The sequence below is a fragment of the Geotrypetes seraphini genome, chromosome 14 (genome assembly GCF_902459505.1).
Source record: "Geotrypetes seraphini chromosome 14, aGeoSer1.1, whole genome shotgun sequence".
NCBI classification, from domain to species: domain Eukaryota; kingdom Metazoa; phylum Chordata; class Amphibia; order Gymnophiona; family Dermophiidae; genus Geotrypetes; species Geotrypetes seraphini.
The window spans coordinates 74,894,330-74,921,280 of NC_047097.1; the positions used below are offsets into that span (position 1 = coordinate 74,894,330).

At 41.8% G+C, this 26,951-nt stretch overlaps 1 protein-coding gene across 2 annotated transcripts in view; it reads left to right on the forward strand.

Moving 5' to 3' along the window:
* The window catches only part of NOX5 (NADPH oxidase 5), a 39,301-nt gene extending 12,803 nt beyond the window's left edge, over positions 1-26,498 (forward strand). For both annotated transcript variants that reach the window (XM_033919520.1, XM_033919521.1), the window contains exons 7-17: positions 2,079-2,254; positions 3,978-4,160; positions 4,826-4,958; positions 8,457-8,599; positions 12,363-12,521; positions 14,312-14,356; positions 16,267-16,391; positions 16,553-16,637; positions 19,424-19,523; positions 22,786-22,952; positions 25,618-26,498. In XM_033919520.1, coding sequence (XP_033775411.1) covers positions 2,079-2,254; positions 3,978-4,160; positions 4,826-4,958; positions 8,457-8,599; positions 12,363-12,521; positions 14,312-14,356; positions 16,267-16,391; positions 16,553-16,637; positions 19,424-19,523; positions 22,786-22,952; positions 25,618-25,749 — 1,448 coding nt within the window. In that variant the 3' untranslated portion in view covers positions 25,750-26,498. The remainder of the gene's footprint in view (positions 1-2,078; positions 2,255-3,977; positions 4,161-4,825; positions 4,959-8,456; positions 8,600-12,362; positions 12,522-14,311; positions 14,357-16,266; positions 16,392-16,552; positions 16,638-19,423; positions 19,524-22,785; positions 22,953-25,617) is intronic.
* The last annotated feature ends 453 nt before the right edge of the window (positions 26,499-26,951 follow it).

Consider the following 26,951-nt stretch of genomic DNA (forward strand, 5'->3'; position numbering starts at 1 on the left):
TCCAATGTCATTTCCCCTGGTGTAGATCAAATGAATTTGTGGCAAGAGCCAACCCTCCTTCCTGGTCTTGAGAATGAGCTACAAAACCAGCATTTATTGTGGACCATCAGGGAATCAATGACAAGATTCCCACATTTGGGCTTCTGTTCTTTCAAGGGATCATTTGATAACAGATTTTTCAGATTACACTGCAGATAGTATGAGAATTTATTCTCAAATGGAAGCTTTTGAGAACTCTTTGGGGTAAGTTCCTTCATACTAACTCTCTGTCTCCTCTGGAATTATTTCATTGGCTAATGTCAATTCCCTTCATAGAGGAGTCCCTGATCGTCTTCATATCTCACACTTACTCTTTGCTTTTCAAACTGAAGATGAAAAAAAGAGCAATTATGAAATTGTGTTTTGCCAATTGACAAGCTTTGGTGGTCAGGCTGTGATCGTTTTCCCAGATGTTGCAAGACAAACTCAGGAACTGAAATCATAGGTTATAGAGGTAGGAGGAGCTTTTTCCCTTAAATTCCCTTGTAAATGTCTTGTTAATCAGGAGGGAAGGAATTATATTTTTGGGATTCAGTTCAATTACAGAATTTTCTCATGGAAAAATAAAAAATAAGATACAGTATTTAGTTTTTTTAGGCTGGATCGGTGAAGACAGTTGTGCAGAAATAAGAACATAAGAATAGCCTCACTGGGTCAGACCAAAGGTCCATCAAGCCCAGTAGCCCATTCTCATGGTTGCCAATCCAGGTCACTAATACCTGGCCAGAACCCAAGGAATAGCAATATTCCATGCTACTGATCCAGGGCAAGCAGTGGCTTCCCCCATGTCTTTCTCAATAACAGACTATGGACTTTTCCTCCAGAAACTTGGCCAAACCTTTCTTAAAACCAGCTACGCTATCTGCTCTTACCACATCCTCTGGCAACGTGTTCTAGAGCTTAACTATTCTCTGCCCTAATCATCCTCCAATCCGAGCATGCAATGAAGGGGAACGGCATTCAAATGTAGGCAGGAAGTGATTCACAAAAAAAAAATGAGGGACACCAACTAGGCTGACCGATCCAAAAATAAGTGACTGCTGAGAACCAGTTGTTCAGGTTCTTTTCGACTGCCCTTCCTTCTGCTGCCCTGCTCTGTGCCCTGCTTCTTTGCTCTCGGCCCCATCTGCTCTCTTCCCCACAGTGCAAGCCCATGGTTTTAATCTGCGGAATTAAAGCAGGTTTAAACTATGGGCTTGCAAAAAAAATGTAAAAAGCTGTGCCGGGCACGGAGGGCCAGCGCAGACCATCTACAGATGGTCTGCGCATGCATCAGGATGTCTATTAAGTGATCCCTGTAGTCGGTTGGGGGCATGATTCTGATCACCCTCATTTGCATGAGGGTGATTCGTGAATCAGCCCCCCGGACATAGATTGGATTGGATCCCTCACGGTAGCCCGTTCTCACGGTGGCCAATCCATGTCATTAGTACCTGGCCAAAACCCAAGGTGTAGAAATATTCCATGCTACCAATACAGGGCAAGCAGCGGCTTCCCCCTTGTCTTTCTCAATAACAGGCTATGGACTTTTCCTCCAGGAACGTGTCCAAAAACTTTATGATAACATTTCAAAGGTACCGGCACTCGTGCATCTAATCAGTAGGTATCATTGAAGTGTTCTTGTCTTTCTGCTGCGAGAGCATCGGCTGGTAAAGAGGAAACATAATGATGTAATTGCCTATAGCTAAAGGCATCAACCCCCATGAGGTCAAACTCCTGATAAAGCTCAACAAATGATTTCATCCTTCCCTGTCTTCTGCCACATTCCGTCCTGTGGCCCAGACAGACAGCGACATGTAATGCTGCTCTTGGGCTATCCTTTAAGTGTCATCGTAGGCCCTCTTAGGTGTTCCAGTCCTCACTGGCTCAGCAGTACTCCTGCTAGCATTAACAAGCCCAAAAGGAGGAACAGCATTTAGAAGACAGCTATGCACAGTGCTAAGCAATCCATGTTCCAATGTCCTCTGGAAGATTGATTACTGTTAGGTGGGATTAATTGAGAGAGATTTTGAGATCATGCTCATTTGTGTCTTGTGCAGTAAATTTGACATTGAATAAGAATGGATATCAGCTGTGGGAGTACATGTTCACCACAAGACCTGGGATAGGCTGGATTTCTGGAACAGCCTCTGTGACGGGGCTTGTCCTACAGTTGCTCATCTGCCTGACCACACTGTGTTCCAGCCCATTTGTCAGGAAGAGCGGACACTTTGAGGTATAACCCTACACACTTCTGCCTTTCACTATATATTGTAATGATGTCTTTGTTATCTTGAAAGGAAGAGGCTGGGCATAAGATGTGTGTATTGGGGGGGAGCAGGGGCCAATATTCAGTGGAATGATGTCTCATTAAAGTTATCCGGATACTTATGGGTAAACTAAGCATAAGAACATAAGAATTGCTGCTGCTGGGTCAGACCAGTGGTCCATCGTGCCCAGCAGTCCGCTCACTCGGCAGCCCTCTGGTCAAAGACCAGCACCCTAACTGACACTAGCCCTACCTGCATACGTTCTGGTTCAGCAGGAACTTGTCTAACTTTGTCTTGAATCCTTGGAGGGTGTTTTCCCCTATAACAGCCTCTGGAAGAGTGTTCCATCTTTCTACCACTCTCTGGGTGAAGAAGAACTTCCTTACGTTTGTACGGAATCTATCCCCTTTCAACTTTAGAGAGTGGCCTCTCGTTCTCTCTACCTTGGAGAGGGTGAACAACCTGTCCTTATCTACTAAGTCTATCCCCTTCAGTACCTTGAATGTTTTGATCATGTCCCCTCTCAATCTCCTCTGCTCAAGGGAAAAGAGGCCCAGTTTCTCTAATCTTTCGCTATACAGCAACTCCTCCAGCCCCTTAACCATCTTAGTCGCTCTTCTTTGGACCCTTTCGAGTAGTACCATGTCCTTCTTCATGTACGGCGACCAGTGCTGGATGCAGTACTCCAGGTGAGGGCGCACCATGGCCTGGTACAGTGGCATGATAACCTTCTCCGATCTGTTCGTGATCCCCTTCTTTATCATTCCTAGCATTCTGTTCACCCTTTTCACCGCCGCCACACATTGCTCAGACGGCTTCATCGACTTATCGATCAGAACTCCCAAGTCTCTTTCCTGGGAGGTCTCTCCAAGTACCGCCCTGGACATCCTGTATTCGTCATGAGATTTTTGTTACCGACATGCATCACTTTACACTTATCCAGGCTGGCAGGCATTGAACAGACTAGAGACAGGCCGAGGTTTGCAACGATCTGGAAAATGTCAATGACGTAATCCATGTTGCATGCATGTCATTAACAAACACATATTGGCAGTACCTCGTCTTAGGTATCACAAAGGGACAATTAAGCGTTCAATATAGTTAATCAATTGTGTATATCAACCATTTTGGATTGGCTTCAGCGGTGACACATAAGTGTTTCATTGCACTAAGATGTTACACACCCATCTCCTCATTAGCCTTCACTTAGTTTTTAACTTTAGTTTCTCAGACAGATTAATAAAATTATGAAGCTTTCCCAAGCAAACTCAATTTAATAAAGCTTTAAACTTATGTCATGAGTTTTGTCCGTTGGCCAAGGGGAAAATGAGTCCAACATGTTTCGCTGGTAATATGGCTTTCTCAAGGATATCCCCTATGGACCAAAAGCAAACAAACTGCAAGTTACCTTTCAGTTTTCAGTATTCTTTGCCTTCTATGCTTCTAAAACACCCTTCACTTCACTCACTGTCAGCCATTCGCTACCCCTGTATTCTCCAGACATGAAAGAGCCCCAACTCCACCCCACTCAATTAGGCAAGTACTCTCTTTCTGTTCTTCATTCTGAATAAGATACAGCAATCCCATTTGAAGGGGTAAAAGACATTTCTTGCCATGTCACTTCCTATTTTGTTTGCCAAAAGTTTCTGTTCTCAAACAGCAGGTCAATGGGTGTTGATGTGTCTACAGGTATTCTACTGGACCCACCTTTCCTACATCTGGGTTTGGGTGCTGCTGGTGCTTCACTGCCCCAATTTCTGGAAGTGGTTTGTGGTGCCGGGACTCGTCTTTGTGCTGGAGAAAGTGATTGGTCTCGCAGTGTCCCACATTAGAGGTCTGTACATTGTGGAAAGCAATCTCCTGCCATCCAAGGTCAGTGGGAAGATCACTTCACTTCAATAAATCTGTTTCATGTGTCGTTCTGTATACCGTCCTTTTGTGTACCTACCAGAATAGAAAAAAAAATGAGCATAAAACCTTATCTGGATATGCAAGAGGTCCTCCACTTTCATACCTGGCAAGCAAGTTACCAAACCATCCTCACATCCAGCAGCTACCAAGCTTTCTACATTCCTAATGATTGAATTACCAACTATATTAACTCCTCTATAATAGTAAAAATTCAAACCTACTTTTAAACTGGAGAAAAATGACCTCAGCGACCTCAGGCTTTGCTTATATGCTTTTACAGGTTCCACTTTTCTTTCATCGGTCAAAAAACCTCCAAATAAATTTTTTATGCTAGAGCTTTTAAGTGTCTATAATGTGCTTTCGACTTATCAAATTCGAAATCTTAAGCAGCCACATTTCAAGAGCTTAAAAATGTTATAACAAGTACTTACCTTGTGCAGCCTGAGGGGGGCCTCTTTCAACATTTGATAAGCTTCTTCAGGGGTTTCTCATATGCAGACATATCTTAAGTACATGCCGATTCTTTCAACTTGATAACATGAGATGGACAGGCTGAAAACTCTTTCTGATCAATGTTTTGCTTCCAGTGTTTACAGACTGCATTTGTCATGTTGATTTGAATTCAGGTGACTCACCTTGTGATTAGGAGACCACAGTCTTTTCATTACAAACCTGGAGACTATGTCTACGTGAACATCCCAGCGATTGCCAAATATGAATGGCATCCATTCACGCTCAGCAGTGCCCCCGAGCAGCAAGGTATGAATCCTGCAGAAAGCCAGAGAAATAGAGAAACCTTCATTGTAAAGCAATGTTCCCTCTAGCCAGCCCAGTTTTAATATCTATAATGAATATGCAGCAGACAGATTAGCATACACTGTAAATGTATATTTATTGTGGATAGCCTGAAAATGTGAGTGACTGGGCATGTCTCAAAGATTGGGCTACGATCCCCTTATCTCAACAAAGACTAAGAACAACTGATCCTTTACTGTATTAAGCAGTAACATAGCTTTAAAAAGTGTGAAAATGTGTCTATGTAGAATGCTGTGTCTTTATTATAGTAATGAAAATTTAAAAATCCCTATGTATATATATAATATGAAATCAATTTTCAAATGGCATTTAGACTGGATGTCTAAGTGCATGTATAATTCTAAATGTACAGAAAGATGGGCGTGAACGGGGCATTCTAAACCAGGTTAATGTATAGAAAACAGACAGTGATGTATAAATAGGAATATTCACAGAAAGTCCTGCTGAAAATGCACCTGATATACACGTAGATTTCAGCTGAATTAGTGGGCATTGAAAACTGATCAGCTGTAGATTTAAATGCAATTAATTTTTCATTGTATTCTTTATTCCATTATATGGCACCTAATACATATCTGTGCCATTCACGTTACACATAGTTCAACTTCTGCTCCATCTATCCTGTTTCTTGAACAGAAAGAACTGTATTTAAGCTTCAGAACTTGTCAATTCCAAAACTTGAAAACAAATTCTTCTCTCGCTGTCCATACTTTGAACACCTGGGCCAAGAACCTTCTACTTTCATAGAAACATACTGTATGACCATATAATGCAAGGGTCCAGGTAATTATGGCATAACATAACATAAAACTCACTTGTATACCGCAAATACCATAAAGTTCTATGCAGTTCACAAAGACTAGTAATACAAATGAATAAACCTCCACTATCTAACTTCCAAAAGATTCCGTAAAAAGATGCGTCTTTAAGGCACGTCAAAATTGTTGATATGAATTTGGGAATATTAATATATGGGTTAAATCCCTAGTCCATAAGGCTGCCTGAAAAGATAGCAATCGTTCCTGAAATTTCTTATATTTACATCCCTTTACAGAAGGGAATGAAAATAATGAGTGAGATTTTCTAGAATGTTTAGAGTTTGTAATGATAAAAGATTCTATGCCTTAAAAAAATACAGCCGAGCTTAAATTTAAACCGTGCCTCAACTGGAAGCCAGTGCTGTCGATGATAAACATCAGTGGCATGATCATACTTCTTTAAATTGAAAATCAATCTGACTGCTGCATTCTGAATTATGCGCAGTCTATGAAGATTTTTCTGAGTTCCAGCAAGATGAACAATGTTACAATAGTCCAACTGACTAAGGACAAGTGATTGAACCAACAATCGAAAGGAGTTAATATCAAAGTATGCTCTAATAGTTCTTAGTTTCCATAAAATATAGAAACCCTTTTGAATCGAGTCAACCTGATTTTTCACCAAGTATCTTTATGGTTGACTGGATACGATCACCCTCCCCCTTCCATGTCTCATGTCCCCCTTCCAGTGTATCTCTCTCTGTCTACAGTAATAGGTTTTAATTGACTATTTCTATACAGTTTCTCAAATTGACTCTAAACTGCCCAGTACTGATTGGTAAGCTGTAGTCCTACGCATCGTATTATTTCTCGCCGATTGATGGGGCGGGGGGGGGGTTACCCTTTTTACTATGTACGTTTTGTAATGTATTGTAAACTTTGACCTTTATTGTGTATATTGACTTGTAAGCCACGATAGGATCTTTAAAATCAAACATGCTAGCGTGAACAGAATACGAGCTTCTCAGGCAGCCCACATAAAGTTATCTAATATGGGGTAAAACGATCAGAAAGCTTGAAAGAATTTTTGACAATCCTCTTGCTTCTCTAGGCTCAGTATCTCCCTCTCTCAAGAGCCACATTTTTGTCACCTATATTCAGTTCACTGTTAACAAGGGCTTTATGTTGACCTCATACAGTTGCGTCAAAGATTTTGATAACTGGATTCCTAGATTGTTCCCCCCACACTAATGAAATGGAAATACAGCTCTATCCATCCTTTGTTGGGTGAAATATTAATAGGTACCAGAAGTGTTGGACAAATAATGTATTATTAAGTAACATTTGATGGTTTATTGTTTATTATAATTTAAGATACTGTCTCTTCTGAGAATGACATGGGGACAAATTTGCCTCAGTCCCTGCCAGTTTTGTCACTATCCCTGTCCCTTCCCCATTTCTGGAAGCTCTGCCTTAACCACACGAGCCTTGAACACTTATGATTTTAAAGTGTTTGAGGATTGTGCAGAAGAGGACAGAGTTTGCAGGAATGGGGCAGGGCAGGAAACTTGCCAGGATGGGACGGGAAAAATTTGTCCCCATGTGATGTACGCTGCACTTTAAAGGAGACAGTGCCACTGGCAGGGCCTGAGACTCCCCATAGGCACTTAATAGCAGCAGTGCAGGAGGCTTGGGAAAGAGCTTCCCCCTCCTGCTACTTCAAATAAGCATAGAAAGGACCTCGAGGGGCTAAGGTTCAGGGACCCTGTATGCCCCGAGTCTTATGTTACAGAGGGCAAACCACTCTGTAGATGACAACATTCCCTCCCACTGTGAGATTTGCTTTCTGTGCTATCCCAGAGGTTCTCATTTTAGGAGCCCCTGAAATAACAGAGAACTCTAACTAGGAGAGAGAAGTGTACTGTAAGAGGCGATTTTATAAATAAAGGTACTGGATCCACCTTCCACTCCAAATAAAATGGGGTACAAGAAGTGAGTTCCAAAATCTTCTAGGTCAGTGATATGGCAGAAAATCCCCCCAACTGAGGACCATATCTTCCCTCAGGGCCGACATTAAGCAGTGCTAATGCTTTATGCTGAAGGAGGCACAGCTTGCAGATGGGCTTTGAAGTCCCCTCCCCAGGTCCTCATGTGCAACAGGAAATGAAAAGGAAGAAAACTCTGGGATCGATATTCAATAAATCATTTGTGCCAGCACTAACCAGTCCACCACATCTATGTAGCGAAGGGCACAGCTTGGCAGGAGCCGGAGCGGATAATGTCAGGACAGCAAAATAACTAACTGTGTTCTGGTCTGAATATCGGCTGGTATCGGAGCCTGGAGATGGCCTGGCATTCATTATCTGGGCTCGGTTTAGCCTGCAGCTCTTAACAGTTTCAAAACCTCTGGCCGCTGCAGGCTGAATATCAGCCCTCCATTTCTGAGACTTTCTAAATGTATTTTTACTGAATAAACCCATCAGCCTCTTTGGATACTTTTGCCCTAGACACAAGATCATCTTACAGGGAAAAAGCTCCCTTGTTGAATTTACAGTTCATTTTAAGAGGTCTCTCGTCTTGAGAATGTGTGAGACAGGCAACGACTGGTATCTTTTAAAGTTTGCAGCTGTTAGGGTAGGTGCTGAAACTGTTCTGCTGCTCTCATCTCCCTTTGGTTCTACAGACACCATATGGCTGCATATCCGCTCGCTGGGTCAGTGGACAAACAGGCTGTATGAGTACTTCTGGCAGCCAGGGCCCCTTGCACAAGAGCCAAAGCGTCTCACCATCAACCTGCACAATAGAAGACATCACAAATGGACCCAGGTGTGTTTTTGGTTTGTACATTCATCACTTGCACCATTGATAGGAACTAAAGATATTGTCCTGCTATTGGACATCTGGCTTTCAGGTGTTATAAAATTGAATATTTGTAGATGTTTCCAGTCAGGTGGGCAAGGAAATCATATGTCTTTGTGGGGTAATATAAGGATATCAAAGCAGCAAGAGAAGATACAATCAGGGTGGTATCTTTGAGCATCCCCAGACCATGCCTTCACTTTCCCCCCACCGTAATTCTATCTCTTCGCTGGCATGAGTAGCAACTCAAGGGTGACTTCTCCTGCAACTGTCTGTGTATCAAGGCAGAAGGCTCATCCCTTGTTCCAAAGTTGTTAAGGTAAGAAAAAGGTCAGACTATATTATCTTGATAGAGCTATTAAAGGATGCTGCAAATCCTTGAGGAAGCAGAATTTTAGGGTGTTATACTATGCTAGGGCCACAAATAATCTAGACAGATCCACAACTCACAGTTCTTTACAAGACTCTTTTGCAAGGAGCAGAAATAGCCCAGCAAAATACTCCAGAATAGTATAATCATATTCTTTGCTTTTTATTATCTGCAAAGATCATAGCAAATCAGGTAGACACTCAGGCAGCTAATTATTCATCAGAGGACAATCAGATAAGCAATTAGAAGATAAGCAAATAGACAATCATGGTGATGGGGTGTGCTAGATGTGGTGTACTTAGATTTTAGCAAAGCCTGTGACAGTGTTCCACACAGACGTCTAATAAATAAACTGAGTGCCCTTGGGATGGGTCCCAAAGTGACGAGCTGGGTCAAGAATTGGTTGAGTGGAAGGCGACAAAGGGTAGTGGTCAATGGAGATCGCTCTGAGGAAAGGGATGTTACCAATGGTGTGCCCCAAGGTTCTGTTCTTGGACCTGTTCTTTTAAACTTTTTTATAAATGATATTGCTGAAGAGTTGTCGGGTAAGATTTATGGATACCAAAATCTGCAATAGAGTAGACACGCCAGATGGTATGAATAACGTGAAGAAAAACCTGACGAACCTTAAAGAATGGTTTGAAATTTGGCAGCTAAAATTGAATGCTAAAAAAGGCAAGGTCATGCATTTGGGCTGCAAAAACCTGAGGGAACGGTACAGTATAGGAGGTGAAGAACTTATGTGCACGACAGAAGAGCAGGACTTGGGTGTGATTGTATGTGATGATCTTAAGGTGGCCAAACAGGTTGAAAAGGTGACGGCCAAAGCTAGAAGGATGCTAGGTTGCATAGGGAGAGGTATGGTCAATAGGAAAAAAGAGGTATTGATGCCCCTGTATTAGATTTTGGTGAGGCCTCATTTAGAATATTGTGTACAATTCTGGAGGCCACACCTTCCAAAAGATATAATTGGAGTCAGACCAGAGGAAAACTAATAAAATAGTCAGTGGTCTTTGTCATAAGGTGTATGGGGACAGACAAAGATCTCAATATGCATACTTTGGAGGAAAGGCGTAAAAGGGGAGATATGATAGAGATGTTTAAATTACCTACGTGGCATAAATACACATGAGGAGAGTCTCTTTCATTTGAAAGGAAGTTCTGGAATGAGAGGGCATAAGATGAAGTTAAGAGGTGATAGGCTCCAGAGTAATCTAAGGAAATACTCTTTTACAGAAAGGGTGACAGATGCATAGAATAGTCTTCCAGTAGAGGTGGTAGAGACAAAGACTGCATCTGATTTCAAGAAAGCCTGGGAAAGGCACGTGGGATCTCTTAGAGAGAGGAGGAAATAGTGGATGCTGTGGATGGGCCATTTGACCTTTATCTGCCATCGTGTTTCTATAACAAGCACAGAGGCTCTTCAGCTCTGTCCAGCTCCCAGGATACAGTGGAATATGACAGGTCACAGACACCAGTTCCAAAGTCACAAGGACCAACCCTTGTCTGTGGCCTATAGTTCCCTACTTTTTCCTTATTTCCACTTTTGTGGAGAAGGGACCACATCCGCCCTTCTCCAGTCCTCCGATACCATCCTGATTCTAGGAGAAGCATTGAAAAGATCAGCCTGAAAGACCGTCAGAACTTCCATAAGTTCCTTCAGTATCCTCAGATGTACACCATCCGTCCCCATTACTTTATCTACCTTCCCTCTAGCCCTATTTGCTTTTCTCTTCTGCGGTCATGTTCCAGGTACTTCAGCTGTGAATACAGAACATAAATATTTGTTAAGCAATTCAGCATCTACCTATTCCTCCCCTTCACCTTTGAGTCTCACAATTACACTTTTACACTGCCTTCTATCACTAATATATCTAAAAAATGTCTTGTCCCCCGTTTTACACTGTTGGCTATTTTTCTTCCATTCGCATCTTTGCTTTCCTGACTACTTGACCAGCCTCTCTTAACTTTTCCAGATATTTTTGCCTGTCTTCCTCTTTCTGTGATCTTTTGTAGTTTATGAAAGCTAACCTCTTATTCCTTACCTTCTCCGCTTACGCAGCTACTGCTGTCCTTACCCAGCTACCACTTTTGTGAACAAAAGCAGCCTTCTTTTCCTCTTACTTTTACTTATTTTTCTTGTAAGCAATATCCCGGAAAAGTTTCCTAAGCAAATGTCTTAAACAAATTTCCACAGCAAAGTCTCAGAATGGAGACCCAAAAATAAAAGCATACAGTAAGATTTATGGCCCCCTTTTCTCAAGCTGTACTAGAGGTTTTTGGCGCAGGCCAGGTAAGTGCTCTGACGCTCTTAGTAATTCTGTGAACGTTGGAGCATTTACCACTCCGGCCTCTAGTGCTGCTTGATAAAGAGAGATTGGGGAAACTTTACCTTCCTTTTGGGACTAGAGAAATCGTTTGCATGCTCAGCTGCTGCTGAAGCGGAAGGATGCGTCTCTTAGCTTGCGAAGAAAACGCCAGTTTCTTCGGACCTGGGATTCTTATCTTTTTTCCTTATCACCACGGGCTAGAAGTGACATTCTAAATTCCTTGTGATTTTTTGAGAACCGGGCTTGATCTCCATCTTTGCGGGGCGCCAGGTATACTTCTCTTTCCTCTTCTTTCTTTTCTTTCCTTCTTTCTTTCTTCCTTTTTTCACTGTTGGAGTCAATCATTGTCTTTAGCAGTGGGCTATCAGAGTCCAAGCCTACTGCAGTACATTATCTCTGCTTTAGCCTAGGGGGTTTGGGGATGGGGGGTGGGTTGGGTGGGATTGTTGGATCTACTGCTTTGTTTTTGATTGTTTTATTCTGTTGGTGTGGTTAGGGCATATGAGATTGTTTCTTGTTATTTGAAAATAAAAATTGATTCAACATAAAAGAGAGGGTATATGTTTTGCATACTGGAGGCAATGTGTCCTGTGGCCAGTCAGAAGAAATATGAAAAAAGTCAAGGCTATAACAGATGTGAGATGGCTCTGTTTTCCTTCTCATGGTGTCTTTTAGTGTCTCTCACAGACTGATAACGAAGGGCTAAGCATGTATTTTTCATTACCAACTGGGTAAGGAGTTCCAGAAGGGGAAAAAAACATGCTTTTTCAGCCAATGCAGATTTGTGGTTGTATAAAGACAATACTTCAGCAATGAGCGAGACACGAAAGCCTGACTTTCCATAGGTAACTACACAGGTTTTATTCTTTTATTCGATGACTCTCAGTGGGCTGCAGTGCCTGGGCCAAACAGAATGCAGGATATAGATCTCCATTCAGAACCATATGGACCAAGCAGCTCCCTGACTAGCAAGTATCTTATGAAAATAACATGCAATGCAGGATCTTTTTATCTTTACACTGCTTCACAGGAGTACCATTTCAACTTGACGGGCTCCAGTGGGTCAGTGGCCACAACTAGAAATGAGAGAATTGAGCTGACTTCTTATAAAGTCACTCGCGTCTCCAGCTGTGACACAGTCGACATTCCTGTTGCACACGAAGGAAAAGAGAGCTTGCAGCTGAAAGAGGTAAGTGTTTGCTTTTCTTACAATAGTGCTGTCATGGCAGACGGTCACTTCTGGAGACTTCTAGTAACACAACTGGGCATAGGGGTTCCAGTTGAAGGCACAGCCAATGGCAGACTTTGCAGTCCCCTTCCAAATTTGTGCCTTGAGCCCCAGTATATCTAACACAGGTCCTGCTCACCAGTGAGGAAGTGGTAAGAGGAGCTGCTTAAAATGAAGATAAATCTGACTGGAAAAGTCAGGTTCCTGTGTTTGGCTAGCTTAGCCATTGTACCACCACGGTATTTTTGGGCTTTGGCAGGTGAAGCCAGTACCTCACCATCTGATAATTATTAAGGTGAGGTGGAATGGATAGGAATCAGGAGAAGGGGATAGACAGGTATAGAAGGAAGGAAAAGAAAGTACTGAAATATTCACTGCTGAAAGAAGTAGAGAAAGAAGGAAGAGAAAGGGCTGACACAGAAAAGAAATAAGAAGGATGATATCAAGAGAGGGAACCACAAAAAGAATAGAAATGAGAGGAAAAAATAGAGTTATAAAAGTAAGATAGAGACCAAAGAACTAGAATTAGATACAGTTGCAATGAGGTCCAAAAGAAAGAGAAAACCAAGGTAGATGCAGACATCGTAAACACAAAGAAAAACAGTGGGCATGACCAAACGGGTGAACCAGGAGTTTAACAAAGGATGTCCTTTATTGAGCAGCGGCCTGGGGGGGTGGCCTAAGGGATCTGTACAATCGGAATCAGGCCACTCCCAGCACATCCCAGAATGTACTGGGAGAAGTGCCTAAGATTCCGGTTGGCCCAGGAGGGGCCTTAAGTTCCTGGGCCAATCAGGGCCATAGGCCCCTCCCCAGCAGCCCAATCCGGAACTTATACCTGTTTTGACTTGGTCTAAGTCAAAATGTATAAGTTCCGTATAGGCAACCTTGTCAAACTTTCGATTATGGCTGCCAGACGACAGTCTAGGTCGGCCCACATCCCGCCCTAACCACTCCTCATAAAACACCCTTTTTCACTCTGGGCACCCAGCGGCAGTGAAAAGGCCTATGTTGCTTTTACATACATCTAAAACCCATTTCGATTATCAGACTTGGACAACCTGTCTTTTTGATAGTCCACGTGCCAATTTAGGCAGGTTTTTAGACGTATTTTCTTTTTGATTATGTACCTCTGAACCTCCATCCAATCTCTAGCAACCCAAAGTTATTTGACTGGTGTTCAAAGGAGACTGGATTTCCTTGGGGAGGAGCTTCTCTCCCTAAGGCAGTGTTCTCAACCCAGTCCTTGAATTGCACCTTTCCAGTCAGGTTTTCACAATACCCGTAATGAATGTGCATGAGACAGATATGCATACAATGGAGATAATGCAAGAAAATTTAACTCATGGGTATTCATTGTAGATATCTTGAAAACCAGGCTGGCTAGGTATGTCCCAAAGACTCTGTTGAGAACCTGGCCTGGGCTACATTTTTTTTGTGGATATGGAAGCAAATGAAGTTGAGTGACCCAGGCCTCTTGCTCTTTGCCTTGCTAGTCCTGACCCAGAATCTCGTGTCCTAAATAAGACAGGGTTTCCTCCAAAGACATACATACCCCAGATCTCCCATAGAGTGTGCAAATCCAGCTAGGGCCACACACTCAAAGGGCACAAGGCGGGGCAAAAGAGCAGGATGCATGATGGGATACAGAACTCCTGTGAGCTCATTTTGACCTGAAAGAGGGCATGACCTGCTCCTCTCCACTATCCTTTCAGAAGAAGAGATGATGACTTGTTTTCTTCCTTTAACAGATTTCTGCCAAATTAAGTGGGAATCACCGAGTTTGCAATATCAAGGTAGGCCAAAAGACCCTCTGCTGCCAGCTGCCCTTTCCCTGGAGCCCCCTGCAATAGGAACATGCTTTAGTGCTGAGCTTGTTCACAATTTCTCACATGCATTTGCTTACATAACATAACATCATACTTATAAACCGCATAACCGTAAGTTCAACGCGCTTAACAAAAGATTAATAATAAAAATAACATAAGAAACACATAAAATTATTTGGACAAATACTTTGAGAAAAGATACGTTTTCAGTTGGGTTCTAAAATGTTTGTAAGAGCAAAAGGTCGAAATTCCTTATCGTAGGAAGCAGCCTGAAATGCTAACGTATGATCAAAGATTTCTTGCTTTTATAACCCTGAACAGATGGAAAAATAAACAAAGCATGTGATCCTCTTCTAGGTTTATAAGATGCTATAAGAAATCTATCAGTCATATAGATTGGAGCAATACCATCCAGAACCCAACATAAACAAAACATGAGCCTCCACCGGAAGCCAGTGCAACTCACGATAGAAGGGCGTCACATGGTCATATTTCCTCAAACCATAAATCAATTTAACTGCGTGTTCTGAATTAGTCTAAGTCTAGCCATCTCTTTCTTTGGCTTTATTTTGAGACTACCTTTTTATCTAATGTAGGGTAAAAGGAGTGTTTTAAAAAATCATCTTCCCTTCCTTCTCTTCAGCTGTCTGTGCTGTTTTCATGCTTTACACATGCACCCCCTATGGTAAGGAATATATTCACCAGTAGAGAATGACACAGAGACAAATTTGTCCCCGTCCCTGCAGGAACTCAGTTTCCTGTTCCCGTGAGTCCTTGTCCCTGCCTGCATTCCTGTAAGCTCTGCCTTAATTGCACAAGCTCGAACACTTATTTTTTTAAAGTGTTTGAGGCTTGTGCAGATGAGAATGGAGCATATGCAAGGGAAGCTCTCTCCCCATGCATGCACAAAAACTGAGTATGCGCAGAGGTCTAGCCTCCCTCATTTCACAGAAAGCAAACATATGTGGGGTATCTCCGCAGCATGGGGGATGTTTGACTGGTGCTGTGGCGGTAGTCCAGAAAAAGAGCCGCTGACTGCTGGCTTTGCAAGTAGAAAGGCTTCCACTAGCAGGATTTGGAGACCCCTTCCATCTCAGGTATGGATATGGATGCAGCAAAATTATGGGCCTCCCCCCACCCCCACCTTGGGGTCAGGACCCTCCAAACTATGAGGTCTAGCTATGTGCCTGTTTCAAGGGTGATGATGTGGAGCAAATGAAAGAAATCTTGGTGAACCTGGAAGATGTATGAGCCAAATAGACAAGTCAGTGATAAATCACCTGGACTGGATGGTGTATACTCCAGAGTATTGAAAGAACTCAAACATGAAATTACTGATCTGCTGTTAGTGATCTGTAACCTGTTGTCCCTTATACTGAGTCAACTTGATTACTATAATATCATCTATTTGGCACTTTCCCAGAAGAACATGCGGCGATTACAACTGGTACAAAATGCGGCAGTCAGGCTAATTTTGGGTTTGAAGAAGTTCGATCATGTAACGTCTTCCTACCGACTTCTGCATTGGCTGCCGATGGAAGCACGTGTGAGGTTCAAATTTGGATGTTTTTGCTATAAGGTACTAAATATATATATAGGGGTATAGAGAGAAGACTACTACACAGGTCCTGGACCTGTTGGGCCGCCGCGCGAGCAGACTGTTGGGCACAATGGACCTCTGGTCTAATTCAGCAAAGGCACTTCTTAAGTTCTTATGTACATTAAGCCATGTTGCCAAAGTGATAGGGTTGAGCATGAGAAGATCCTGTTTTCATCTTTTAAAATGATGCAGAATCACTTTTTTCTTTGGTTTATTTTATTCATCTGTTGGGGTGACAAACATCTAAAATTAGCAATCTGTGTGTCTTCCTTCACAGTGTTACATTGATGGGCCCTACGGTACTCCAACTCGCCGGATTTTCACCTCCGAGCATGCTGTTCTCATTGGTGCCGGCATCGGCATCACTCCCTTTGCTTCGATTCTGCAGAGTATTATGTACAGGTTTGTATGTTAGAGCTCACTCATCACCCTCTGAAGATCTTTATCAGCCACCAGTGGAGAGACTCTTCCCTGGATACTGGGAGCATGCCAGTCACAGAATTCTCTCATGCATCTTTTTACTGTTCTGCTCTCCATATCACTGTCCTGTGCATTCTTCTTAGATATCGAATGAGAAAGCAGAATTGTCCGAACTGCAGATACTCCTGGTGCGAGTCTCTAAAAGACAACGAGATGAAGCTGAGGAAGGTGAGAGCCGTGAGCTGAGATCACCTAAGGCCCGCTGTGACCATTTCAATGGTGTCCCCCTCCCCAAAAGACAGAAAGCATGTTGATGATGGGCCTCCTGGAGAGAATGGAGGGCTACACCTTCCATGGTTTCTGGTTTGCATAAGCTCAGGGAATTTGCACTTGGAGCTCCAGGGACAGGAAAATGCCTACCTTGAGCTACAGCTGACAAAGGCATGAGACAAATTCAGAGGCCATGTTCCTTGTGCTTCTACCCCTAAAGGCAGACCTGTTCTCTGGAGCCAACTGCCCTGAATTAGAATTTGTTTCAGTGAAAATCTTGACTTCATGCACTCAAAGTTTGGAGTCAAGTTTGGGGCCGGGAAAGGAGTTCTGGATACACTGTCTGTTGGCTGAGAAAAACCTGAGCTGTACACCTGCGAGGAAAACCCCTTCAACTGGAGATTTGGTAGGAATAAGACCACCATATGTCCAGATTTGCCTGCACATGACCTCTTTTTAAAATACTAGTACAACAGTGCAAATACGCAGTATCATTTAGACACCAGCCAGAGCTCCTTATCAGTGAATCAGAACAGCTAGTGTAGAGTATATTGCAGTAGTCCAGTCAACAAAGGATTAATGCTTGAAAAACTGTTTAAATATATCAAGATCTAAATAGCTCCTAATTTTCCTGAGATGACCCATTCCCCCCAAACGTTTTCAGGTCATTGTTAAAATCTGACTTTCCAGCGACAATATGGAATCTAATACCACATCAAACACTCCCATTGATGATTCCAAATTAAAAATAGATCTATCAATGTCTGGTACAAAGGAGTTTGTTCTGGAGGCTATAATAACTTAGGTTTTTCCCACATTCAATTTTAGGCAATAAGATTTAAGCCCAAGATTCCTTAGTCTTAACACATTCACACATTATTAAACCCAAATCCACATTCAAATCACTCACTTACAGGAATTAATAAGCTAACATCATCCACATATATGTAAATTCCTACCTGCAAGAATCCTAAACTCTTGCCCGCCGATGTCAACAATACATTAAATATAACCAGGGACAGTGGAGAGCCTGGGTGATCTTTCAAACCATCTCATCAGCGTCCCTGAGATCCCTAAATGATTCAAACAGTCTAATAACCCATCAAGATCCACTACATCAAATGCTGCAGTTAAATCAAATTGGATCAATAGCCACACAAAAAGGATATTTTAGTAAATTTTGAGATGTTTGGGGACCATTAACAGATTATTGTAATGAGTAGTTAACATTTTCCCTTAATAATACAATTGAAATGATGGGATAGGGGATTCTTTATTAAATGTTTGGATTAATAGGAAAGATTATATTATATAATATATGTGAATGCATATGATATGGGAAGGATAGGAGGGAGGGGGTTAGAATTAATTAATTTAAGTTGATTTTAATAGAATATCAAGTGATGTTTTTAAGTTCAAATGTTATTTCTTGATACAATTGTTGTAAGATGAAAAATGAATAAAGAATTTAAAAAAAAAATTGGATCAATAGCATTTGTATTCCAAATTTCCCAAAAAATTTGTTATTCCACTTGTCATTCTTCTAAACGGGAATCAGGAGTGATACTTACTTGTAGTTCTAAACCGACCTATAAGGGACATGAGGTGGGGGTGGGGGGAAGAACTCCATCAGACATTTAAGGGAGGGATCCTGTTTGAGAAAGGGTTCATACATCGAAGGCATCCTTGAATCCGCTCCTGAACCAGGACTTAGCCTCTGCAACTAGCATTCCCAATACAGTTTTTGTGCTATGCATTTTCCTGAAACCAAATTGGGTAGAATGCATGGACAAATACACTTACTTGAGCTCAAGTTTTAAGGGGTACATGGTCATGAATTTGATAGATGCCAAGTTACTCTTTTAAACCAGGTGCCCCTCTCTTAAAAGATTATCCGCAATAGATATCTCAGAGACCTGTGGAAGAAGGGACCCTGTGATACTAAGGTGGGAGGGATTTGATACACCACCTTTCTGTGGTTACACTCAAAGTGGTTTACATATTACATACAGGTATACCTGGGGCATCAGAGGGTTAAGTGACTTGTCACAAGTTGCTGCAGTGGAAATTGAACCTCGGGCCACTTCACTAACCATTAAGCTCCTCTTCCAAGCAAATGATATGCAAGTGACAGGGCAGATAGAACTGGTGAAGGGCTGGGGCTGTAAGTTAAGGATGGCACAGAGTTACGTGGGATTCAAGTTTTGCAGGAAACTGTACTCGGTCTTTACCAAGAGGTCTCGTGTGAAGGGGAACTGTATAGCAGTGGGAGGGAACAGTAAGTGCAGCCATGCTAACTGCAGTATAAAAGTTTCACATAAATAAATAGCGTTTTCTAGGTCAGCTGCCATCACAGCATTTGGGATACTGGGGCTAAACATCCAGAGTAAGTATTAGGGCAGATAATGGGGATATTTTGCACTGGTACTTGGATAATCACTGGATATCTTAGGACAATGTTCCTGCTAGCCTAATGTCATCTGCGTTCGAGTACTGAATACTGCTGGTCGCCAGCTTCACTGTCTGGATAGTGCCAGACATCTGAAGATTTCCAGTGATATCTAGATAATGTAGCTCTTCTGAAAAATGCCTCTTAAAACTGGGCGTTTGTGTTGTTGGGTTGGATTTCAATGTATTGTATAAAGTGATTCCTAGACCCTTCCTAAGTCTTGTGTATGTTCCCCCTATGCTTTTACTAAGGGCATTCTCCGATACTATACTGAGATCTGATTTTCCAATTTCAGGTGGATTTCATCTGGATAAACCGTGATCAGAAATTCTTTGAGTGGTTTGTGAGTCTGTTGACCAAACTGGAGCTGGATCAAGCAGATGAAGAGCCTGAAGGTATGTGAGGCCTGCAAAGGAAGTATCCTGGAGATGGGGATGGGACTGGATCAGCAAATTTTAACATTTTAAACTTGGTATTATGTACTGGGAATTGAGAATATGGTACAATATATTCATAAAATAGCAAAGGAAAATTAAGTAACAAAATCAACATTCGGAATAACAAACCACCAAATCTAATATATAAGAGATAAGCTAGTAATTATAATATAATCTGCATGAACAACATTCTTCAAATTATGTACGTCGGAATTCAACAATGTGACAAGAATCAGAAGTTACCTTGATACAAACATCTTACACCAAAGGCCTGCGTTAAAACTAGGCCTTGACCTTTTCATTAGCCCTGTAAGAACGTCCTGAATGTGTTATCCAAAAAACCCTGATGAAGCCGCATGACAGCGGCGAAACGGGTCCCGTCGGATAAGATAAGATAAGACACACAGCGTTACACCGGCATTCAATCTTTTTGCCGTTTTTCTATCTTTAAAAGATAAGTGCCATTTTGGATTGATATTTGTCTCCAATTGATAAACTGTATCCATTGCCATTTGCAAAAGCTCAAATTACATTCGTTACCTTCGACTTAATATAGGAATTGTGTCAGTTTAAACAACAGCCTAATTCTGAGCTAGTGAAATTTGATATTATCAAGTTCTTTGAATTTTTTACCACTTTGCATTCTGTTTATCAGTATGGTCACGTTAGCTTACTGCACTAGTCACTTTTTCAACTGTAGAGTTTTTTATAATTAGGAAAGTATTTAAGCCAGCATTAGTCTTTTTTGCACAGTTTGTAGCACAAACTCCCTATCTCATAGAATCTCATTGGCTGCCCATCAACCAACGTACAACATATAAAATAGCATTACTGGTATTTAAAACACTAGATACTAATGAGCCACAGTTTATAGATCGGCTCCTAATTCCTCATACTTCAAAACGTTCACTTCGGTCCAATACTCAAGGTCTATTAATGGTCCCCTCATTGAAAATAATAGGAACTAGACGCCATGACATCTTTTCAGTTATGGCTCCTCTTATTTGGAATACCCTCCCCCTATATATCAGAAACATCAAAGATCTTAACTTATTTAAAACTAATCTAAAAATATATCTCTTCAAATCTTCATTTAACCTTTAGAACAACTTTTCCGCGTACAGCTAACCAATTAATACTTCCTCACACATTTTCCCCAACCTAATCGTTTGGTCCTACCCATATCATACCCCTTTCTTCCCTTGAGGAAACAATAATTTGTAACTTTTATTCCCTAATGTCCTTTCCTAATGTTTCTTAGTTCGTCTGTATTGTCAATCTGTCATAGCCCTTTGAAAATTGTTAATGTAAAATAACTTGTTTTACTGTTTTATACTATTTTTCTTTTTATTATGTAATTCGCTTAGATTTAATAGGCGAACCATCAAATTTTATTAAACTTGAAACTTGACAAAGCATTAGTCACCTTAATTAGGTCAACCATAGCATCAGTCACTTTAAAGTTAACATTTTTAACTAACACATCAGTCACTTTAACTTGTGGATTGCGCTTGTCACTTTATATAGTTTTTACTCAAGTACTTTTTTATTAAATAAGATGTAGAGAGTTTTAGTTCTAATTATCACGTTGACTTAATTAGTCAAATTATTACACAATATGAGTGAAGGTTTTTATGATCTATGAAAGATATCCACGCCACTATTCCACATTGGATGATACTATTATGGTCCTAGGAGTGGCAACTCTGAGATCTTTTCCTTCACTTAATTAATAATTTTTCTATTAATGATTTGACTAATATCAACTCTATAATTGCTCTCTGGATTAACTTTTTTGTGGATCTTATGATTATTAGTTAATCTTTACTCTTTTTGAATTACCTTTGAATAACCTGCCTTCACGGAAACAGAAAGTAGGCAGGACCTGGCAACAAGAACAGTAAATTGTAAGCTTCACTGACCTGTCTCCCGCCTTAGCCTGTAGTGAACGCATGCTCTGGGGCTCTAACATGTGCGTGCCGGCTTCCCTTCTCTTCTCTCCCCCCCCCTGCAGATATAACTTCCGGTTTCTGAGGGAAGAGAAGGGAAGCCGGCACGCACATTTAGAGCCCCAGAGCATAAGTTCTCCAAGCCGGGGTTTTTTTTTTTTTTATGTTGATCAGCTGCGGCAGCAGCAGAATTCACATCAGATGATAGCCGGGTGGTCATCTAAATTAGCTGGGCGGAGCACCCGGCTAAAAGGCCCTAGGGAGAACACTGCAGTGATAGACTCTTGCATACGCAAAGTACATGTTATCTATTCTAGGGTATACTTATGAAGGGAATTTTTTAAACTAAAATTCTGGAATCTCTCATGGCACACCTGGTGGTATTCTAGGAAGTATTTGCCAATACAGGGCCCTTTCCAAAATACCTGCAGGAACAGCCAGTTTATAAATGAAACCATGAGCGAAGTAGAGCCAGCAGTTTCCAAGTGGAATGGCAATTTCACAACATCAACATCTAAGAGGCACCATTTCCAAATGGAGCTGCCCCATGTTACAAACAGGACTGTCTCGGGCTGAAAATGTGCCCCTTGTGACACCGCCCTAGAACTCCTATCCTGCCCACTGCATCACAGCCAAACAGAGAAGGCAATAGAGAGAGACCCCATCTTCCTTGCGCCCTTTATGGCCACACTGCCCGCACATAATTCAACATGGTCCTGGTTACAAACCTACATGTGGAAGGGCTTCCAGTTATACAGCGAGGCCTCAGCTTTAAGCTGGTTTCATTTTGGAGGCAAATATAGGAGAATGACTCCCTTAATCGCTTGTGTAAAACCTGACACAGAATTTCCCCCCATACTTCTGTGTCCCCTTTGTAAAATGTGCCACATTTAGTTCCACCCAAGCCACGCCTCCTTGAAATCGCAGCATGCTGTGGGATCTGCATATGTAAATAGCAGCTTTCTGAAATATGCAATATCCCATAAATATGTAAATGTCACTAATTATAAGTGAATGTTTCTAAAATAACAGTCCATATATCATAGCTGCACTGAAAGGCAGGAAAAGATTCCGAGGGGGAGGGGGAACCTGTCTTAGAGAGGGGACGTAATATCTATGAGGATTGCATTCCAAGTCTATCAGCAAAATCCTTTATACGTGCATGGCTTGAAATTCGTCCAAATACTAATATTTCTTGCACTTGTGGATGATCCAGAAGTCACGGCTCCCTCTTCCTAAGCTAACAGCAGAGTCTCCTCCTGTTTCTGCAGGTCGTTTCTTGGAAATGCACATGTACATGACTTCTGCCCTGAGTATGAATGATATGAAAGCTATTGGACTGCAGATGGCTCTGGATTTGCTTGCAAAGAAAGAGAAGAGAGACTCCATCACAGGCCTAAGAACGAGGACACAGCCAGGACGGCCAGACTGGACCAAGGTATTGCTCATCAGCACAGTCAGAAGTGCAGGAGCTTTTCATTCTGTCTCATTTCTCAAACTATTCAGACTATTAGTAGGAGAAAAGCCTATGATATACTTAAATCCATCCATTCATTTGTAAGCTGAAAGATTAAAGCATACATATATACATATAGAGAATAAGGGGATGGAGGAAGGGTTGGGAGAGGGAATAATAAGGCAGGTGGTAAGTTTGTTTGGTTCACTTATTTTACTTGTTCAATAATTACTCTGTTACACTTCGGTGTGGGGGTTATAAGAGTCCAGATTCTCACTCTGGAGGATTGATGTGTTATGGAATGTTACATCGCTGAACGTATTGTTTGTATGATTATGGGCAAGAATAATAATAATAATAATAACTTTATTCTTGTATACCGCAATACCACAAGCAGTTCAGAGCGGTTTACAGGGTAAGAGACTGTACATTTACAGCGAAGTTACATCGAAGTTACAGCATATTGGAAACAGTTCAGAGCGATTTATACAATGCAGGTGTAGAGAATTAATTAACAATTATATGGTATAGACCGGTGGCAAATGCAAAGTGAACCAATCACTGTTGCTTGGGGGGTGCCAACCGGGGTGAAGGAGAGGGAAGGGTAGGGAGGAAGATGAAGTGGGGTGTTATTTTGGGTAGGGAGGGTGGGGGTTAGAGGAATTTGTCAAAGAGGTATGTTTTGAGAGATTTCCTGAAGGATTGATAAGTTGGGGCAAGAGAGATGAGAGTGGACAGGCAGGCATTCCATTTGCCAGCTTGGAAAGAGAGGGTTTTGTCGAAGAACCTTTTAAAACATGTTTTAAAAAAGCCAACAAGAACAAGTATATCCTCTGTAACCCCTATATCATAGGCCTCCACCCCCAAAATACTGGAGGGATCAAATGCTTACTGGATGCAGATTATCCAATTTTTTTAGAGCCTAAACCAAGAGGTGGGCGAGAGAGCCTGGATGTACTAGAAACCTCCACAAATCATGGGGGTTACAAGTGAATATGAAACATGGAAAAGACACAGAGACAGCTATTCAAAGGGGCATCCACTACAAGACTGTTTTCTTTATTGTCCTTCCAGACTGGCACAGAACTGATAGGTTATAACTCACCTCTACCAGCAGGTGGAGACTGAGACACAAACTTTTGGCTGTAGTACAAGTGGGCTGTGCAGTCCCAAGTACAATCAGTCTGTTCTCAGTCTCCAGCAGGTGGAGGTGGGAAGCCTGTGCAGTCTTTACCTAGGTTAGTGTAGGGTTGTTGAATTTTGTTTAAAGTGGCCTTTTTAATCTCTGTTTGTGGTGCCAGATTGAGCTTGGGTGGACCATTACGGAGGTCCGTCAGGGGATGCCACACTCCCCCACCTCCCAAAATTTTTATTTTAGAGGTGCCTCAGCTGTAAGCTTTGTCACCAATATGTTTCTTTATGTATACAAAGGCCTGGGGTCCTATGTTGCATATTTAAAATGGGGGTGGGAATGATGTGAGGAATTGTTTCTCCCCTCTATACCTATCTTGATTCCCTGTTGCTACCATCCATTTTTCTGTCTATAGATGCCACTGCTTATACTTTTACTCCCCCACACAAAAAAGTCCAAACAAATTTAAACTTCAAGACATGTTAGAAAATTAACATTAATAAACATGAACATAGTAGTCAAATAGATGCAAAATTATGTCAATGTACCACATAATTGCCCATTCAGACCCTCTTAAAGTCATTAACCACTGGTTGGCCACAATGTCAAAGGGAGACCCTTCCCACTTAAATACAGTTTTTATATCCTCCCTTAAACAGCCTCCTTTTTTTACTGTGTGAATTAATAGTAAGTATGAACAGTACAGCAACGGTTTTAATGGACAGCATAATATATGTAAATTTTAACATTTAATCTATGTTCATTTCCACATCTGCTCAAAACATAGCAGTAAGACCTCTTCTGCCAGGGAACTGACCTGTCTGACATCAATGTGTTGCTTTAGGGGAGCAGAGCACATACTAAGGTCTCAATCCAATAGGACTTGGCGGATCTAAGCAGTCAATCTGACGACACACATGATCCACTCAGAGACAATCCCTGAAAACTAGAACAGATTATAAGAAATGTACTCTTTAGCACAATAATTTCATGAAGTGGACACCGAGTAGACACAAAAATGAGCACAGAAATGCCAATATTCCCAGTATGGAGCCTAAATGCAATAGTGTCTCATTTGAAGCTGGGTGGGTGCAGTGACCCCTTCTTTTATGAATGCATAGTGCAGGTTTTAGCACCGGCAGCAGCGGTATCTGCTCCGACGCTCATAGGAGCAGTTACCGCCACTGCTGGCGCTAAAACCTGCTCTATGCATTCGTAAAAGAGGGGGAAAGTCTTCAATATAATTTACACATATTTTTGAGCAATCGAGGTGTGAACCTCTACCCAGTTACTGGCATTCTTTACAGAAACACTGCCCAGTTCAAGAGCCAAGGTCACATCAGCCAGCTGAGAAAAGCTCTTATGCTATGAAAGACATCACAATAGTTTAGTGCTGTGGATCTGATTATTCCTGCTTAGAACGATGGATAGCGCAGGCTATATCCTTTAAATAAATAAAAATAAACATCTGCTCGAGAAAGCGGGGCAGCTTTTAAGTTATATTTCTTTTTCCAGGTGTTTCAGAAAATTGGGCAGGAGAAGAAAGGGAAAGTGCACGTTTTCTTCTGTGGCTCCCCAATGCTTGCCAAGGTCATCAAAGCACAGTGTGAACAGTTCCATTTCAAATTTTTCAAAGAACACTTCTGATTTTAAAGACTGTTAGCCTCTTTTACAAAGCCAATCCCATAGAGATTTAAAGGGCTTCGGGGCTGTTGTTGCGTGGCTTTGTGAAAGAGGCTGTGTATGTGATGTGCCCCTCTATCCTGTTCTGTCTCTGCATGGCTTTTCTTCCCCATGCTGGGAAACCAGGCTGCACTTCTTGAGATGACCTCAAGGTGTCGCTAAAAGGCAGCAGGAGAAGAGTAGCAGTTCCAGAAATGCCATTGAATGTTCTGTGTCTCAGTCCATCGACCATTTATATGTATATCTTTAAGAACTCTTGGGATATGGTAAGATTCTGACTGGCTTTTTGCATGTTTGTCAGGGAGGAATTAGATATTGGCCTGAGGTGTCACCAAATCTGTAATATAATTTTCATTTTTCAAAACAGACATTTTTTGAAATATTTTGCTGGATCTGATGTGTGTTGAGGCAGTTGTCTTTATAGCAGCCACTCTTCTCCAATCTCCAAAGATCTGAGCTCCCTCTGTATCGTGGGATATACAGTATTTCATCCAGCCCCATAGCTATATCCAACTTATTCATGAACACTTTCTTCCACGAATGGTGCATTATCTTCTCCATTCACATATACACATGATGTTCCATTCACTACCAGATGTACTTTGTTTTTCCTTTCTTTTCTGGATGAGAAGAATTTTATTGTGAGTTATGAGTTGAGCACCCCAATCATTTTCAAAAGTTGGCTCCTTTGGTCTGGGGGATGAGAGAGGGAGAAATGTTGGATGTGGCAGTAGAGAGGGTGGGAGAGATGTACCCTGGATCACCTCTCTCTCTTTCTCCACTCCCTTTGCAATAAAGGAGGGAATGAGAGAGAGGAGGAAATGTTGCACATGGGGGCAGAGGAGAGAGAGGAAGAAATGCTGTGTAGGAGTGGGGAGGGGGGGAAAGAGTGTGCTTAGATTACTGCAACGTACTTCTTTCAGGTCTCCCGCACACTGTCTCTCATCCCTTCAAAATACTCATATTCCATGAGATCCGCTATTCTCACATTACCCTCTTCTCAAGTCACTTCATTGGCTCCCCATCCATTTCTGAATACAGTTCAAACTCCTCTTACTGCCTTACTCTGAAGCCCTCCAATATCTGTCTTCATTTATCTCCCCCATGAACTCCATTTGTTGGGTAAGTCTCTCTTATCTGTATCCTTCTCCTCCACTGCCAACTCC